This window comes from Syngnathus floridae, chromosome 21 (genome assembly GCF_059516105.1).
Source record: "Syngnathus floridae isolate MCC-2025c chromosome 21, RoL_Sflo_1.0, whole genome shotgun sequence".
NCBI classification, from domain to species: domain Eukaryota; kingdom Metazoa; phylum Chordata; class Actinopteri; order Syngnathiformes; family Syngnathidae; genus Syngnathus; species Syngnathus floridae.
The window spans coordinates 3,544,387-3,561,207 of record NC_142433.1 but is presented as its reverse complement, the minus strand read 5'-3'; the positions used below and the strand labels follow the sequence as shown (position 1 = coordinate 3,561,207).

Here is a 16,821-nt window from a genome sequence, read left to right as displayed (position 1 = left end):
GGGGAAAAAAAAAAAAAAAGCCTCATCTCCAGATTTGAATTTGGTGGCCATTGCACACCAGGCAATTCCGCTGCAACACCAAACACAATGCCTGATTGAGGGCAAATTAAAATGCAAATGTAACTCTTCCACTTTTCCCCGATTCCACCTGCAAGATAAGCAAAGGACCTCTGTTCATTTCATAAAGTGTGTGAGAATGTGTGTGTGTTTATGCATTAATGTGTATATTTGTTTGTCTACTTTGGAATTAGAGGGGACAGGAGGGAGGCTGGAGGTGAGGTTGTATAAACAGATTAGATTCAGTATTGTCCTCCCCCGGACTGCATTTCAATCGCCGTCCTCCCTGCCATTTCTTCTGCCCTTGTCAGTCGAGCTTGGACAGGCATCAACCACAACGCAAGACTTTTAAAAAGGAAGTCATAAAACGATCTAAGGTTATTCATTTCATCTACGCAAACCTTTCCAAGTCACAGGTTAATAAAAATATTCAACAGCTGAAGTCATGTGACCTCACCGAACCAGCGTGTCAATATTAAAGTACCGAAAAAGGAAAAAAAACAATTACACCACTGGTAGGCGATTCGCACTCATGTAAATCCACCTGCCAATGAATCGGATTCACTGAGTGCTTTGGCGCCATTTAGCGATTTAATGGTAGACTCCTTGAAATGACCTTCCAGCAAAGTCCATTACTTTAACTCCTCGGAACACATACTACTACCAACTTGAGACTGGGTATTAATTCTATCCACTAACACTACCCGGATTAATTGTGACAGGGTTAAGAGAAGAAGAGAGTGGAACAGATGGAAAGAACACTTGAGATCGAGTCTACCTCCTCCTGTGCTAAATCCGACCTTGAGAGAACATCGTGTCGAACCATTACATCATCAGCAAAAATAAATGAACAACAATGAATAACTTTTTATACATCCTGCCGCCACAAAAAAAAAAGAGGTGGCACACCTCCATCAACCTCATAATAACCCTCAGGAACCCCGTTAAAATCAATTTATCCGTGAAAAGGTGGACTTAATACTCCAGCACACATTCAAACACAAAAAAGCAGCTCGGACCCGCTAAACAAACGGCAAATGTATTCAATGTGAGGCCAAATCAATTACAGCACATTTCAGCCAATTCTTGGCAGAATGAACAGCGTACGCACGTGGTTGTAATAACCGTAGATATTGTTTGGATATATACTGAACCGTGCACAAAAAAATGGCTAATAACGTCAGAAAAAGTATTTGCGATAATTGGAAAAAAGAAATACAAGCGGGTGGAAGAGAATGAATGGAATGTATTGAGAAGTACAACATTGTTGCCTTTTTTTAATGGCAACATAGAAAAATATGTTTCTGCTCAAATTTATAACATGTATTTCTCTATAAAAATAAAATAAAATGAATATAATAAATAAAAAAATATCTAATATATATATAGTAAAAAAATATATAATAAATAAGAATATTTATCTGACATTTCACGCCATTATTGCATCAATATTTGATTCTTTAACTTCTTCCTACTCCTTTTCGAGCTGTCCTAATTTTGTTATTGTCCTGTTTTCTTTTTCCTTTTATATTTTACTGATATCTTTTTCTGTTTTTAAGCTCGAAATAAAATTGATCAATCAATCCAAACAAATGTGCAAATATAGTAAATAGAAAATACATCTATAGATAAAGTCATGACTTCAACTTTAACTCCACTGGTACCATCGAATACTTGTTTTGCTGCATCTCGATGTTGCCATAGGAATGGTCCCCCACCCCACCCCCCCCCCCCACCCCCCACCCCCCGGCAGAATAATAATGATGAACAGAGGTAAACACAGTTCAGTAAGCTCTCAGTGCATTTAGCAATTAGCAACACAGCGGGCACTGGGAAGGAATGTCTTTCATGCTCTCATTGTTGTGTTGACAATAACTGCCTTTCTCTCCGCCGCTCCAAATCCTCATCATCTTTGATTTGGCCAAATAGCGTTATAATTGCCCCGCCTTCCTAAATAGCCTCTTGACCAGCTGTCGTAGAGGTGACTTAGTCACCTGACATCCAGCCAGCTGGTTATCTGACCGACTAACTGATTGACTGGCAGACTAATTGCCTTGCAAACAGGAAAGCAACATTTACGGATGAGAGGATGAGACACGGGAGGGGCGGACCTCACCGACCGCTCCGCATTGATGACACTGATTGCAATCACTGCCGAGTATGCATACAAAGCGCAGGAGCACACACAAATATTCACACCCGAGGTCTCGAGGCCAGGAGCAATCAGAACTAGCATGAAAAGATACACCTAAACAAGACCTTCCCTCAGCTATCTATAAAATATCTTTTTTTACAGAGCATAGACTGGAACATCCAGGTACTATAAAAGCATCTTGTAGGGACAATAATCAATAGCGTCACTTTTTTTATACTCAACAAATTCACCCAATGTCAAATATACAGACATAATAGATTCGGATGAACGTTTACAGCTTTGCTCAAGGGCACTCGGAAACCTCTCCATTTTCAGATTTATCGCTTGCTTCCATACGTGCATACAAAGTCTCCCCTGCACTTTTTTACTAACCCTCCGCCCCTTCCCCTCTTTAATCCAAAAGGCCATTACAGAATTCTAATAAACTAGGTGGAACACTGCTCGGTTACATCTTCTCCCACCTACTGCGCTCTCAGCCTTCTGCCCTCGCCTACTGATAAAGTGAGAAGAGTCGCTCCCCACGCTGGTGTCTTCACCCGCCTCGCCCAGTCGGGCTTATTACATTTGCTTGTTTGCTCCTCACATGCACACTCTCTGGCCACTCACACCCTTTCATTATGGATACTCATCGCCACGGGGTGGGCTCGGGCTTCAAAGACACCCTGCTTTCCTCCTCCGTGTCCATGTTGGAAGAAGGTGCAGGTCGAGGTGTACGGGTGGGAAAACCGCAGGGGGTGAGGGGGGGTGTCGACTATCGCAAAATAAACGGCTGAGCCGCAGCCGCGCGATTTATGTATTTATTCATCACCGGGGAAGATGTGTATTAAAAGGTCGAACAATTTTCCAGGTCGCTGACCAAGCCGACGCGGTGAGGAGGCGAGAGGATGAAGTGGAGAGCGATGGGGAGGAGAACCACCATGCTAACACTCAGATAAACATCAACGCCTTTCACCTGTGAGTCTGCGATTGTATAAGATTGACTAAGTACGCTAGCTTATGCATACGTTGGCATCCATCTGCTCCGCCCCGCTGCTGGTTAATGAGTTTGAAAGGTCAAACACCCCTCAGGAAGATTAATGGGCTTTTTGAGACATGAGGGTAATGGTTTATGAGGCCCTGCCGGACACATTTCCAACATGACAGTCATTACCACTACTCAGTGGAGATGGGAGGAGCAACTGGGGGGGGTTACAAGCAAAAATAAAGACCACGGCAAACTCCAGGGCAGCAGCAACACTTGACGAGTGTCAATCAAAATTACCGTATTTTTCAAACTATAAGGCGCACTTAAAATCCAGAAAAAAAAACAAGTAGACCGACAAAACATACTGTCTTTTACCAAAGTGGAGGAAAAGAAAAATCACAGACAGAAAGACTTAAATTATAGATTAAATTGGGAAGCAGAATAAGAACATATGTAGCACGCTTGACATCTTCTTCCTCCCGTCTGTTCGGGACTTACTCAAGCACAGCTCGCAAGTTCTGCTAACATGTGTCAGGAGTTCAGAAATGGTAAAAGAGAATCAGTGGACACGAAAAGTACATTATGAGGTCGCTGTCATGGGTCGGCCGGTCTCTGCCGGAGTAACTAAGGCATGGGAGATGAGTGACTGGTGTTTTATTGAGAAGGTGTGGAACCTCATCAGACTTTGGTACACCAGAATTTTTTTTTTTCGTGCATTACATTGGAAGAAAAATCTGCTCGCATGATTGTTGCATCACGGCTGGCTGCAGGGAGAGAGCTTTTAAAACATGATGGATGACCTTGACGACTTCAGCGAGACTATACTCCAAAAGAAAATGCTCACTTTGTAAAAAATATAAATATGGAATAAGGCGTCTGTTTGTTTTACAAGCGCGTTTGTCAAACAGGCATAAAGGGAAAATGTACCATTTTTTTTGTACTCCTTTCATCTGCAGGAAAGACACCTTTTACAATTGGCCTTAAAAACTCATCCCTGATTCTAAAGAATGTGACAAAGCGTGCTTTGTCTTAATAGCTCGTACGCAAGCAAGTTAAAGTTCATTTAACAAGGTCACTCAGCAAATGAATTTTGGTCTTTTGAAATAGGATGAAGGGCGCTACAAATGACTGCTTCAGCAGAACTCAATCTATTTTAGAGGTTTTTTTTTTCCACCGTATCTGCGCTGTAATTAATGTTTAGAGACCTTAAGCCCTGTTATGCTCATAGTTAATATATATATATATTTTTTTTTTTACTGAACTTTCTTCCAACAGTATTGTAGTTGCAATTTATCAACTTTAGACAACCTGGACTGAAATTTTAATTCATCCATCCATTTTTTTGAACAGCTCATCCTCAAAAAACTCAAACGAACGCAAAAAAAAGCTTCTTCAAAAAAAAATACGAGTGCAGCTTTTATACTTGAGAGCCACTTCATTAAATCTAAATGATCCTATGGATTCTGTCTTTTAATGTTCAGGCTTGAGTGACAACTAGGGAGAGAAGGGGGGGGGGACGCTCCTAGAAAAACAATCATTGGAAAATAATAATTAGCCCTAACTATGACAATAGCTGCAATAAATAGACTCACACGCACAGCTACACAAAAACACACACTTGTTGGCCCTCATCTGCGCTTGATTGGTTCTTGCCAATCCAAGCATAAGTGCCTGCTGATGCTCTCGTCTTTACCAAGAACAAAAGACCCGAGCATCAGCCTATCGGGTTCCAATAGTCACACAGTTTCTCCTTTACACGCATGCAATTTGTCAGTCTATCGGTCTCAGTCGATGTCTTCGAAGAGGACTGGGAAGTAAATAAGGATCTTGCTGACCGGTTTACTTCGAGGAACACCCGGACTGTTTGATTAAGCCTACAATTCCCGCACCTTTTCCTTCTATTTGACTCAATGTCCTCTTCCCTGTCCCTAATTTATTGACAAGACCATGTCGTCCTGTTATGCCTGTCATGGGCGCAAATCGCTTTGACCTTTCATACTCGCCGAGGTCAGAGTTATCAGAGCGAGCAGCCCCGCACATAAACGTTGTCCTTAACATCCAATCCGTCCGACCCTGGTGAGTGAAAATAACCTTGCATGTATCACAATCAGTCGGCGGTGATATGGAAAGTGCAATTCTCAGCATTTGTCATGAAAGCAAGATATGTCACAAATGTATTTTTAAAAATAACCTTTACAAGACTTAATTTTTGCCACTTGGGGGCAGAAGAAACAAATTGGCAACATAAAATGCAAAAGAGCTCATTTTTGGCATATTATTTGTTTTCTTTTTGTGCACAACGATTTAAGATGAATGGGTAAAAAAAAGAAAATGATTCAATCCCAACCTCAGATTGGGTTCTCATTCCCCTCCTGTTTCTTTCCCCCTTATTGTATGTGCACCATGAGTGTTACAGAAGATCGAAATGCATATATTCCGTGGCTAAAAATATTCCCACAGTGGGATCATTTCTGTCAGATGAGAGCAGATAGCGAGGCTTATGGAAATATGCTGCAGCAAAGATGTCCCCATTGTGAGAGTGAAAGATGGCTGAGCTACAGGCTCACCTAAGCACCAACATTCTCCAGTGAAAACATTGCAAAGGCTAAACCAATTACAACATGTTCCTCTTATCCCATCCAAGTCGAGTAAAATTTGCCTAAAACTTTTCAGAAAATATCACAACAACATGCATATATGGATGCAATATGGCCAAACAGTGGGAATTCATGTTTCATTGTGCATCCTGGTGAAAATGATCATCCAAAGTCACATAACAAAAAAGGATTGGGGTGCGCAACAAGACTGCCTGTGCATGCAAAGCCCGGTAAAATCCCTCAAATTACTCCGACATGACAAGTGAGGCATCATGGAAAACCGGCCACACTAACAGCAAGGGCCTCAATTTCGCTGTGTGCTTATTGTTCTGCAACCCGCTCGCCTTGTGCGGAATGGATGGATGGACGAGGGAGGGAGGGAGGGAGGGAAGGAGGAGGCATGTGGAAGTAAATGAGAACCCGATGAGATGCCAAGGTGTGTTAGTGGTGAGGTGTGGGGAATGAGAAAAGCGGTAAGGGAGGGGAGTGGCTGGATTGACTCTGCTGCTGGGGGGGGTGATGCTTGCCACCCGGCTTTTTACTCCTCAATAATATTGCGCAAGTGCGTGTAAAAGTGCTCTTCCCAACATGTGTAGCTCCGTGCCCAAGCGATGTCTTCAGCAGCCGGTCGGAAATTGTTAGGCTGAGTGTTTGGTGAGCAAGCTCAGCATGTGGAATTATATGTCAAGTGCGTGCACGTATTAAATCCTGAGTCGCTTGCGGATGTGTTTGAGTAGACGTTGGGGAAGTGTGTCATGTGAGTTGAGACATATGGTTGCATTTCACTCCATGGCCACTACATGAGGCAGATCTGAGGAGATCTAATATAAATTTCTATCGATGTGATTTTTTTAAAACGGGGTCAAAGTGCATGTTGAGGTGTAGCCACCTACAAGAAGGAAAACTAGCCAACAGTTGGATTATGATGGAGTGCTGGCCCACATCTTTGCAAACAGCAGCCAGAACAATAAACATATTGTTGAGTTAATAAGTAGTGGCATCTCTAATCAATTCTTCAGTTATTGAATTTGTTAAGTCATTTTGGTGCAGCTCTGCACTTGTATTGGATCTTGATCGATGGGCTTAGACTTTGACTTTGTCAGTCAGGCATGCAGACGAGTATACCGAATAAAAGGTCTTTAAATTTGGCTCGGTGCTGCAGAATGTATTTTTTTCACAAATATATTAAAATTGCATTTACCCATTTTACCAAAGTACCCCCTCCCCCCTTTTAATCTTCCAACTGGTTAGCATCATAAGTCTCAAACTGCAGCTTTTGCATACTTTGTGCAAACCTGAGCAGTTTTCTGCAAACATCTTTTTATTTTTTTTCTCTCTCTCCATCACATACTGTATGTGAGCAATAAAGAAACCACAGCCAAATCTCACATCAGCAGTAAGTGAATCATAATTGTCTCATCATAGTGAATTGCTCAAATGCAGCATATTGGAACCACCGCAGTTTTATGGCAACCACAACAACACACTAGGGGGACAAAAGTGCTCCAAAGTATTTAAATGGGGAATAAATATGGACAAACAAGACTAAACAAGAGCAGTGCATCGGCCAGTGAGAAGACAAAGAAACCAGTTGCACAAAAAAATCGGAGTAAATCTGACTTTGCATTCGAATCAATTCAAATATTTAAAAAATGCAGCTTTTTTTTAATTAAAATGAGTTAACGCACTTAATATATCCAATTGTCATTCTTGAGCGGCTGTGCCAATGTTAAACTGTCAGCAACAAACTCATTGGGAGATTTAAATGCCTTGAGCGCACGCGACACAAATGCGTAAAACCCGCTTTCACATTCGCGTCAACTACGTCTCCAAAGTATTTTTTATTTGAAAATAATAATCCCATCATTCTGATCGGATCGCTAAACATTTAGATTTGCTGCACCTGCCTTTCCTCCAAACAAGCATCTGTCTGTTGCTCGCCACACTGCAAACGACGGTCCAAAATGAGTAAACAAAGTCCATTTCTACCAACCTTCCTCCGCGTGAGACTCTTCCAAATTATTCAGCAATAATATCCAAAGCACCGAAATCATCATTTTACGCAGATCCATGTTTGTCTGGCCAGTTCCGCGGGGCTCTTGTCATCTCTCTCCAGTCTGCCCGCGCGTAAAGCTCCGCAGCAGAGGCGCACTCGCGGTGGGGGGAATCGGAGCAGAAGCCGGCTGGGCAAATAGTGCTCCAATGTGGCAAGTACACGGCCTATTTCATACCTCGGGGGAGGGACTACATGAGAAGACTGACGGATAAAAGGCACAATAATGAGGAGAATGAAGATGAGCGTGCAGGAGCTTGGACCAATCGGAATGCAACATAGGGAAACGCTTGCGCCAGGTGTTCCCACTATAGTCGGTCGAGTGAAGTCCTCCACAGCATGGCTTCACTCCATTGCAAATGAAATGCGCTCGTCAGGGGAATTTAGAAGCTATAGAAAGCCGATGAAGTATTTAAATGAAGAGAAACACCCCCTCTGGAATGATGAGATCCTTTAAAGTTGCAGCCCTATACTTAGCTTTATTTATGCAGTATTTTCAACTTCATCAATTCATTTATTCTGGAGCAGTAAAAAGTTTCACGACTAGCAAAGTATATTTCATATTTCGGGTGATTTTCCTTTTTTTTTTTTCTATTTTGCTTGTATTTTTGTGTTCTGCACTTCACAGCCACCACTTATATAATACAACTTATACAGTAGATGATTTAATTTAATTTAATTTAATTTAATTCACAACCCAGACCAATTAAATATTAAAATCAAATTAACTCCTGGAGTCCATTTTTGTTTTGGGATTTTTTTTATATTAGCTTAAACAAATAGGTGTATTTTAATTCTGTTGAGTCCATTAAAATATCTTTTTTTTTTATTGCTAACTGAGAATGGAAATAATGGATGACACACGAATAATTCTGGACTGTATTCCACCTGACTGGGCGAAAGGCAGACCAAATCCTGGGCAAGCTGTCATTAAATCACAGGTTACATAAAGAGACAGACATCATTATTTATCTACTCTCACTGCCACAGAGTAGGAAGTGAATTCATGCTGCCGGCAAAAGAAGAACTACAGTGTCGGTGATGCACATAAGGTTTCCCACAATCTATATAAAGTATACATATGTTAAGAAAGTTTTTTTTTTGTACTCTGAAATTGTTCCTCCACAATTTATTTGTGCAATATTTTTTTTAATTAATCTGACAACTAAGACTATGTTATGGGACTCGGCTTCCTCAAGAGATATCGACTGAAAGTTTGAAAGTGAGAAGTTTGGCATATTCCCCACCGAGCAAATATTATCGAACATCCCCTTTCGGCTTGTTCCTCTTTCGAATCAAGAGAACAAGGCAGCTAAAGAGATCGAGATTGCCGTTTCAAGGGTTTGCATCATATGGCTTCGCTTTCAGGTCGGCCACTCCGTCTCTCGCTGTCAAAGCTGCCGGCCCCGACTCGGAAAAACACGCACAACTTTACCCCGAATTGATTACTCGCACAACCCATCCTCAAAATTTGTCCTATTGACCAACATCTAGGATAAATTGTTTTTGCAAAGAGAAATCTAGCAAGAGCTTCCAAAATCTGCAAACACCAAGACAAGACAAAAAAACAAATGGGCCAAAGATAATTGGCTAAATCGGCCATTGCCAAATACTAAAACTAGCATCATTTCTTCAGCAGGCCGATCAAGACGCAAACAATGTCACGAGGAACCAAAACAACCTGACAGCGTGCAGAGGTGAAGCAGTAATAGATGTCAATTTCAGGTCACACTCTCAGCACTTATGCAGTACATGCAGCTCAGTCTCAGGGTTCATTATGTGACAATTTCATGCTTATGCACTCCGTCGGCCTATCCTGCTGTAACCCCCCACCCTCCCTCACATGTTCTCTCCAGGCCACTCCCTCTAATTTCAACCCATGGACTGCCGACATGTCATTTATTTATACAGTGTGTGCCAAGGAAACATGGATTTCCATTTTCCATGCATGAGATTGACTGTAACCAAAAAAATAAAGAATATCTACCTTTTTTTTTTCCCCTGGGTCACTCAGAATAAAAATGGTAAAAAAAATCTACATTTTGTACGGTGAACTTACTAATGATCTACTTAACTCACACCAAAAAACAAAAATAATAATACAAAAATAATAATAATAATTCTGTTTTCTTATGTATCACTGCTGCAACAATGGTAATTCCATTTTTTTTTGTGCCATGATCTAAATAGAAGCTTTATTTGTTTACATTCATCACATTTGAGAAACGGGCAAGAGAGAAGACCACACCAGCGTCTCCTGGTGAAACGGTAAAGAGCCAATAGGGAAATTACTGCTAATGAGTCCTTGTGATGAAATTAGTTGTGGGTTACAAGAGTGTCATCAAGGTCATATAAATTCCTCCAATCACTTTCACAAACTGCATGCTCTTAATGTCAGCACGGAAAAGTGCTAAGAGATGTCAAATATTCCGTGTAGATCAGAGTCCCTTTTTTATTCACTTATATTTTGAGTCCTCAGCTTTCTCATCTTTTCTGAGCTGTTATTTTCAGAGACCATGGCATTCTTGACATTTCAAGGACCTATCTGACATTGCCATGAACAACGGCAACCACTTAAATGCTCGAGACAAATAACTTTCATCTGAGGTTATTGCGTTTGACCTTAGTCATCAAAATTAACTGTATTGACCAACATGCAGTACTAAGCCAAAAAAAAAAAAAGCCTATCTGCATGTACACTAAAAATTAAATTATATTTAATTTAATTGACATTACCCAAAAAAATATTTTGACTTTGCAGCAGAGGCCTGTTGTCCTCTGAGACACTGATGGGAATTCATAATGTTGCCGTCTTTGTTTTTTTTTTGAGTGACATTGTGACACCTTGTCATTGCCTGGCCTCGACATAAAAACAATATCATGATCACAATGTGAGACGTGTTCTGCGCACTTTGTAATTAAGCAGCTCCCCAACACAGGGCACATGGTGCTTTGATTAGATTAGGGATGCTTAAATCAAAGTAAGTTTAATAATATCTCTTGTGTTGCAATTATGCCGTATAATTCTCTGTTCGCCGTCGTCATAGAGACATGCGCGTTAATCGATTCGCCGACCGCTCCGTAACACTCCACGTAATGAACCTCAGCAGATATGAATCGTTCTTTCTCCCACTCTTGATAAGTCTGTAAAACATCATTATGGGAAATCTGGAGTCGAAGCAATAAGCATCAGAAAGGCATTGGAACGAAAGTAGTAGGAAGGGATTCGACTTGAGGGTCTTGAGAATCGCATATTGTTTGGATCATCTCAAATTCCTCCATTGGCGAGAAGTAGCTTAATTGTTGGCAGATATTAGGTTACTGTGAGGCCAACTGGAACTATAAATAGAACGAATTAGAGCGGGGGAAAAAAAGAATAGGCATTCAGTTTACCCAGCAGAGTTTTGTTATTATTATTACCGTATTTTCCGCACTATAAGTATTATAAGGCGCACCTTCAATGAATGGCCCATGTTAAAACGTTGTCCATGTATAAGGCGCACTGGATTATAAGGCGCACCTTCAATGAATGGCCCATTTTAAAACTTTGTCCATATATAAATCCATACATTTGGACACACCTGCCGTAGTGGCTAATCCGGTGATTATAAGGCGTCTTTTGAGAAAATTGGAGGTTTTTAGGTGCGCCTTATAGTCCGGAAAATACGGTATTATTATTTCATTTTTAATTATTGACCAATCCAAAGTGTTGAGACAAGGATTCCGACAAGTGTTTCGCTATTTGCAAGTAGAAAATCCAGAAGAGGGAATGTCAACATCCTTTAGCTCCACTTGTCATCGTCAAGCATGCGCGCTGACGCTGCTCAATTTTGTTGGGACAACAGCGCTTATTTACATAATTGATTAGCCCTACTGCATATGGAGCCGCTTGACGAGCGGAAGAGAGGAGCAAACATCGCCACGATGACATTTGTTCTAGCAAACTGTCCGAGATTAGCAAAAAAAAAAAAAAGTGACGTAAGGTGAGCAAGGCGAAAGATGAAGAGCTTAAGCATATGCAAATCCAAAGTGGAATATTCATGTTCTCCTATTGGGGTCCCTCACTCTGGGAGCTCTCCAGGCGAGTGAATGAAAAATTGTTCCTCAAACTTTCTCTGAACTTTCGCTAGCCTCTCTTGGCATTAAATATGTAATACGAAGCTGTAAGAAACCAGATTGGGAATATGGTCACAGATGAATCTTTTTTCTTTCAGTTTTGGGGATCTTGTGTTTGAATGGTGGCGCTTTGATTTTATTTAAAAAAAAATACTTTGTAGCTATTATATCCATCCAACTGAGCCAAAAAATAGTGATGTTAGCAAAATTGAACTTTTTTTCTTGGTGGCTGTCTAAATTTCCAATAAAAAAGAGCTGAACCAGACTATAAGACTTCTAATGGGTTTGTATTATCTCTAAACTCTACTTAATAGACCAACTTATTTTTTTTAATGCAAAATCTACCTCAATATGACATTAGCTCTTCTGCCACAGGCCAAAACATGAATCTTCATTGGTCGGGATTTGGACAAAGACAGAGAACAGTAGCAAGATGACAAAAAGTGCAGCTTGTAATATGATTTGTCATTCCCTCTGCTCGCTCTCTGATGCGATTACAGGACGAGCCTCCGCCGACGGTGTCGGCCGCGATGGTGTCCTGAGATAGTGAGAGCCCGGCACAAACCAGGAAGTGCACGCTTAGCCCGGCTGCAATCTGTCTCAGGTGGATCATCTTTTTTGGGAAGGTGACAAGAATACAAATGATGAACTTGTGTGTTCCTTGAATGCAGTATTTTTCCGTGCAATATGTAATTTCACGTCGTCTAATGGATGCGGTGATTAATCCATCCATAGCTTGTCACATACATCACTTTGTGTGGTCATGGTGGCTCCTGTGGGGAATGAAGCGTCTGTTGCACGCCATTTTTTTTTTCCAAAGCCTTTTTACAGTGGTTCCCATCAGTCATTTTGTTCCGAGCTCTCATTAATTCTCAACCCCCCAGTATGTAAAGACATTCCTTTACAGTACAACAAGACACAACTATATTAGCAGCCATGTCCAGGATTACTTTTCTTCTTCCTCCAGTTTCGAATGCTTTCAACAAACTATTCGAGTCATTACCACTGAGATATTGTAATGCCCGATCGCCTCTCACCCCTCCCCTCACAAAAACACATCCTCCCTGATTTATTCTGCCAATCCTCTCTTTTGGTTCCAATCTCCCGCTCCCATCCCCCATCGCTTAGCATCTCTGTTTTCCTTTTCCATTTCATCTGTAAATCCCTGTTATTGCCAATGCTACCTTTTTGTTGTCGCTTTTCACATGCACAACCCCCCAACTTCCTCCGAGACTGATGGCTTAAGGGTTAGCTGGCAGACTCGTTGGTAGGAGGAGGCATTCCCACTTGGCATTGGATGCCAGGAGCAAACCTGGACCCGCTGCAAGTGTTGGGGATGAACATGGTTGACCCCCATACTCATCTCAAGTGTTAAGCGAAGGGTATAGAAACACACACGCTACCCATCGCGTGCAAAAATGCTCACACACACACGCTTAAAGTCCAGATGAAATGTTCCCCGTGACACAAATCCACATGCAATATTTGTTTCATGCAGCCCCCTCCCCCTTTTTCCGTCGCATGCTTCAAAAGCACGCACATGGGACATACTAAATTTCCTCCTTCACTTAACTTAATCCGCATTTATCCAGACATAACAACACGCTAACCCTAAATCAATCCAAACATGCTCGGTTATTTATTTTTGCTCGGATTAATCTTATATATTGTAAATATAATATTATTGTAGGCCAATATTGAAAAAAAATATTCACCTTAATTGATACTATATACGTATAGTTTTTTAAATTAAATAAAAATATATCAGCAGTTTACCGACTATTAGCATTGTTTGTTGCTTAACATCCTTATTAAAGGAAAAACTCCAGCTCTCGTGTTAGGTCTCATTAAATGTAGAGGTGTGCCTAATTTTGTGGCATACTAGTCCACATCTTCATTTGCGGAAGATCTAATTGCTTCGCACGCCCCCCGCAGGGAGGCGAATGGATGAAGGCAGGTGAAAGTAGATGGATGAATAATGAATCCACTTCAACGCTATGTTTAATCCGTGCAACCCCCCCTGTGAGCTGACCTCAGGAGGTAAAGACACGCATGCCATCTTCTCAGTACTTTCCACCTCCCTCATACTATCTCCTCGGTGTTTTTTTCAAAACTCTCCACAAAATCTAGCAACAGGCTTTGGAGTCTCTCCATCGCTCGGAATGACAAAAGCGGGCGACATGCTTATGCAGCGTCTCTTTGTTTAGCTAACATGAGTTTCATATTCCAGACAGTATGCACACTTCCCTCTGCAGTGGAGAGATAACGGCTCGGCCAAACACTATAATCAACAAGCCGGAGAGGTCATTGGCTCACCTAGGAACGCAGCAGCAGAAAAATGCTTATCTCTCCCTATCAGCATGTCAAAAACCTCACCTCCACCTCATGCTCCTCTCCCACCTTGCCTTTAACCACTTCTTTCTTGCCCTTGCCTCCTTCACCTCTACGAGATGGGTGGGGGAGGTGCTCGGATTGAAGAAGAATGGTGGGAAAACTATCTAATCCAGTAAAAATATAACAAAGAGGTGGGAGGAATCCCATTCTCCACCTGCCATTCCCGATCTTGGCAGGAAAATAGCAGGCATCCCGGCGCTGGGATAAACTGTGATAACAAATAGCTCAATCTGCTACGTGTCTTCATCTACCGTGGAATTATAGCAGCGTACCTGTGGGGGTGTTAAAAAAGCCTCTAATTTAAATGTTGGGTCACGGGGAGGTTGATTTCGCAAAAAAAATCTCGAAAATGGCTCCACCTAATCATCTCAGTGTGATTTCAATGATAATTGTGAATATTTACAGAGACACCTGCAGAGGATAAACACAAAAAGCCTTTCTAATTTGTTTGTGGAGTAAACACGAAAATACTTTTGTCATTATGTCACCGAAAAGTATCCTTCCTAGTGTGACGGAGTCTGTTCGCCAGGCTGGAGGGGTAAATCGTAATAGTCTCATGAACGTTTCTTTTATATCCATCCTACTGTTCCCATCTCATTTCTGATCTTCGCCTTGGAGCCTTTAATGGAGTTTAATTCCAATGTGCCATAATGAGACAGGAGCGACTTTATTAACCACAGTGAAAAGCCGCTCCATAGTATGACTCCAAATAAAAAAATCCGATTTCCCACTATTGAGATGTGCAACAGAAGTGTCATGGACATGGACACTGAGCATTTGTCATCCATCAACTAGTGACGACAGCCCGCTGTCACGCTCTCACGCGGGGGCCGTCAATTTCATTATTTCTGTCTCCCGCTCTTCCTTCCCGTCTTTCATCTCATCTCGGGCCTCACACTGACCTAAATATCTCCTGCGGCATGTGATGAGTTTACGTAATGAGGAAGAGAAGGAGAGAGAGGTCACGGGAGGGTGTCGCAATCACAAACACACGCGGAAATCCGAATATCCCATCATTGGGTACGACACACACACACGCCGCACATTCAGAGTAGCGCAGGGATGTTTGAGGAGGAAGTAATCTCCTATGAATATTCTATCCAGGCAGTAGCAAGGCATTTTAATTATCAGCCCCCCTCCCTGGAAGTCGCCGAGGTCCACCCCAGGTAAATTAGCCTCAGCAAACAACCCAGCCAAATTCAATATGATGTCAAATAGAGCTCAGCAGCCAGACAGCGCACCAAACTTCCACAAGATGTCATTCAAATTCATAATAAGTGAAAAATCAATTTAACATCTTCCGTCAACCTAACATGCATGTTGAGATCTTCCAATGGAGCTTCAATCGACCTTAACCCACCTTCTCATTCATTGGCCTATTAGATCGAATCAAAAGCTAGCGGTCATCAGGTAAACACCAACCTCAATATTTCCCCATCTCTCCCGAGAGTAATTGTGTCCGCCCCCTCCCCCCTCCTGAGTGCCGCAACTACATTTAGACCTACTAATGAGCTGCTCCCTGGTTTTTCTCCATCTCGGCTACACTTCTAATCACAAGGACATCCAGAGTCTGCAGAGACCCGCCTGCTTGGCAGTTGATTACCATAATCAGGACTCATAAGACAGGTATTTAATTAGCCACCCTAAAGAACAGGGGCCCGGGAAAGTGTCAACCGCGGGCTTGCTGAAATCATTTTACAGGGAAACTCATTCATTACTACATGGACCTTTTGAAGAGGGCAGAAAGGTGAAAATTGTTACGCCTTTCATTTCCATAGTTGGAATTATTTCCACAGTTGAACCTTTGTCCCGCCGGATAGTCCAGTTGGAAATCCCAAAGCGAGCATGAGAATGAAAGGAAAGCTGCGGTCTGCAAAGAGAAAACTTTTTGTGCAAATGGAAGCTGGTGACCTCTTAAGATGTTCGATACTAATCCACACATACGATCGGACTGGCTAATTAAAACAACGGCTAATCAGGTAACTTGTGGAGAGTGTAAACTGCCTGGAGCTATTTTTCCCTCCCACGCTTGTGGAGTGTAATATTACAATGACAGGCATCAAAAAGTCAAGGAGCAACAATAAGCATCGGAAAAAAAAATTACGATGGAAAAACGATTATTTTTTTTTAGGGATTTTCTACAGGTTTTAGTGAAGGTTACTTCTGACCTGTCGAGGTAAAACAAATATATAAACCGCAGAATCGCAACACCCCGTAAAAGTATTCCCTTCATGGCATGATGATTTATTGCATCACGAATAATCTTTTTTTTTTTTCTTCTGTAGACATCTTCTGTTTCGATTTTCCCTGCATGCATCTCGTGAGTGATTTTGAGTTCAAGCAACTCAAGTGTGCCACAATTGGCACGTGAACACGAGGCACCCTTGAGTGCGGCGCACAGTCTCAAGGTTTGTTTGTTTGCGTGAGTCAAAGTGTGTGTACGCCTAAAGCATCTGCTCTCAATGGCCCCCAAACCTATTCAGCA

At 41.8% G+C, this 16,821-nt stretch overlaps 1 protein-coding gene across 2 annotated transcripts in view; it reads right to left on the bottom strand.

The window, feature by feature from the left end:
* epha10 (EPH receptor A10) overlaps positions 1-8,042 on the bottom strand; it is a 78,111-nt gene extending 70,069 nt beyond the window's left edge. The window contains exon 1 of one of the 2 annotated variants that reach the window (XM_088365034.1): positions 7,767-8,042. In XM_088365034.1, coding sequence (XP_088221160.1) covers positions 7,767-7,845 — 79 coding nt within the window. In that variant the 5' untranslated portion in view covers positions 7,846-8,042. The remainder of the gene's footprint in view (positions 1-7,766) is intronic. The other variant, XM_088365035.1, reaches the window with a different exon arrangement.
* Between the last annotated feature and the right edge of the window lie 8,779 nt (positions 8,043-16,821).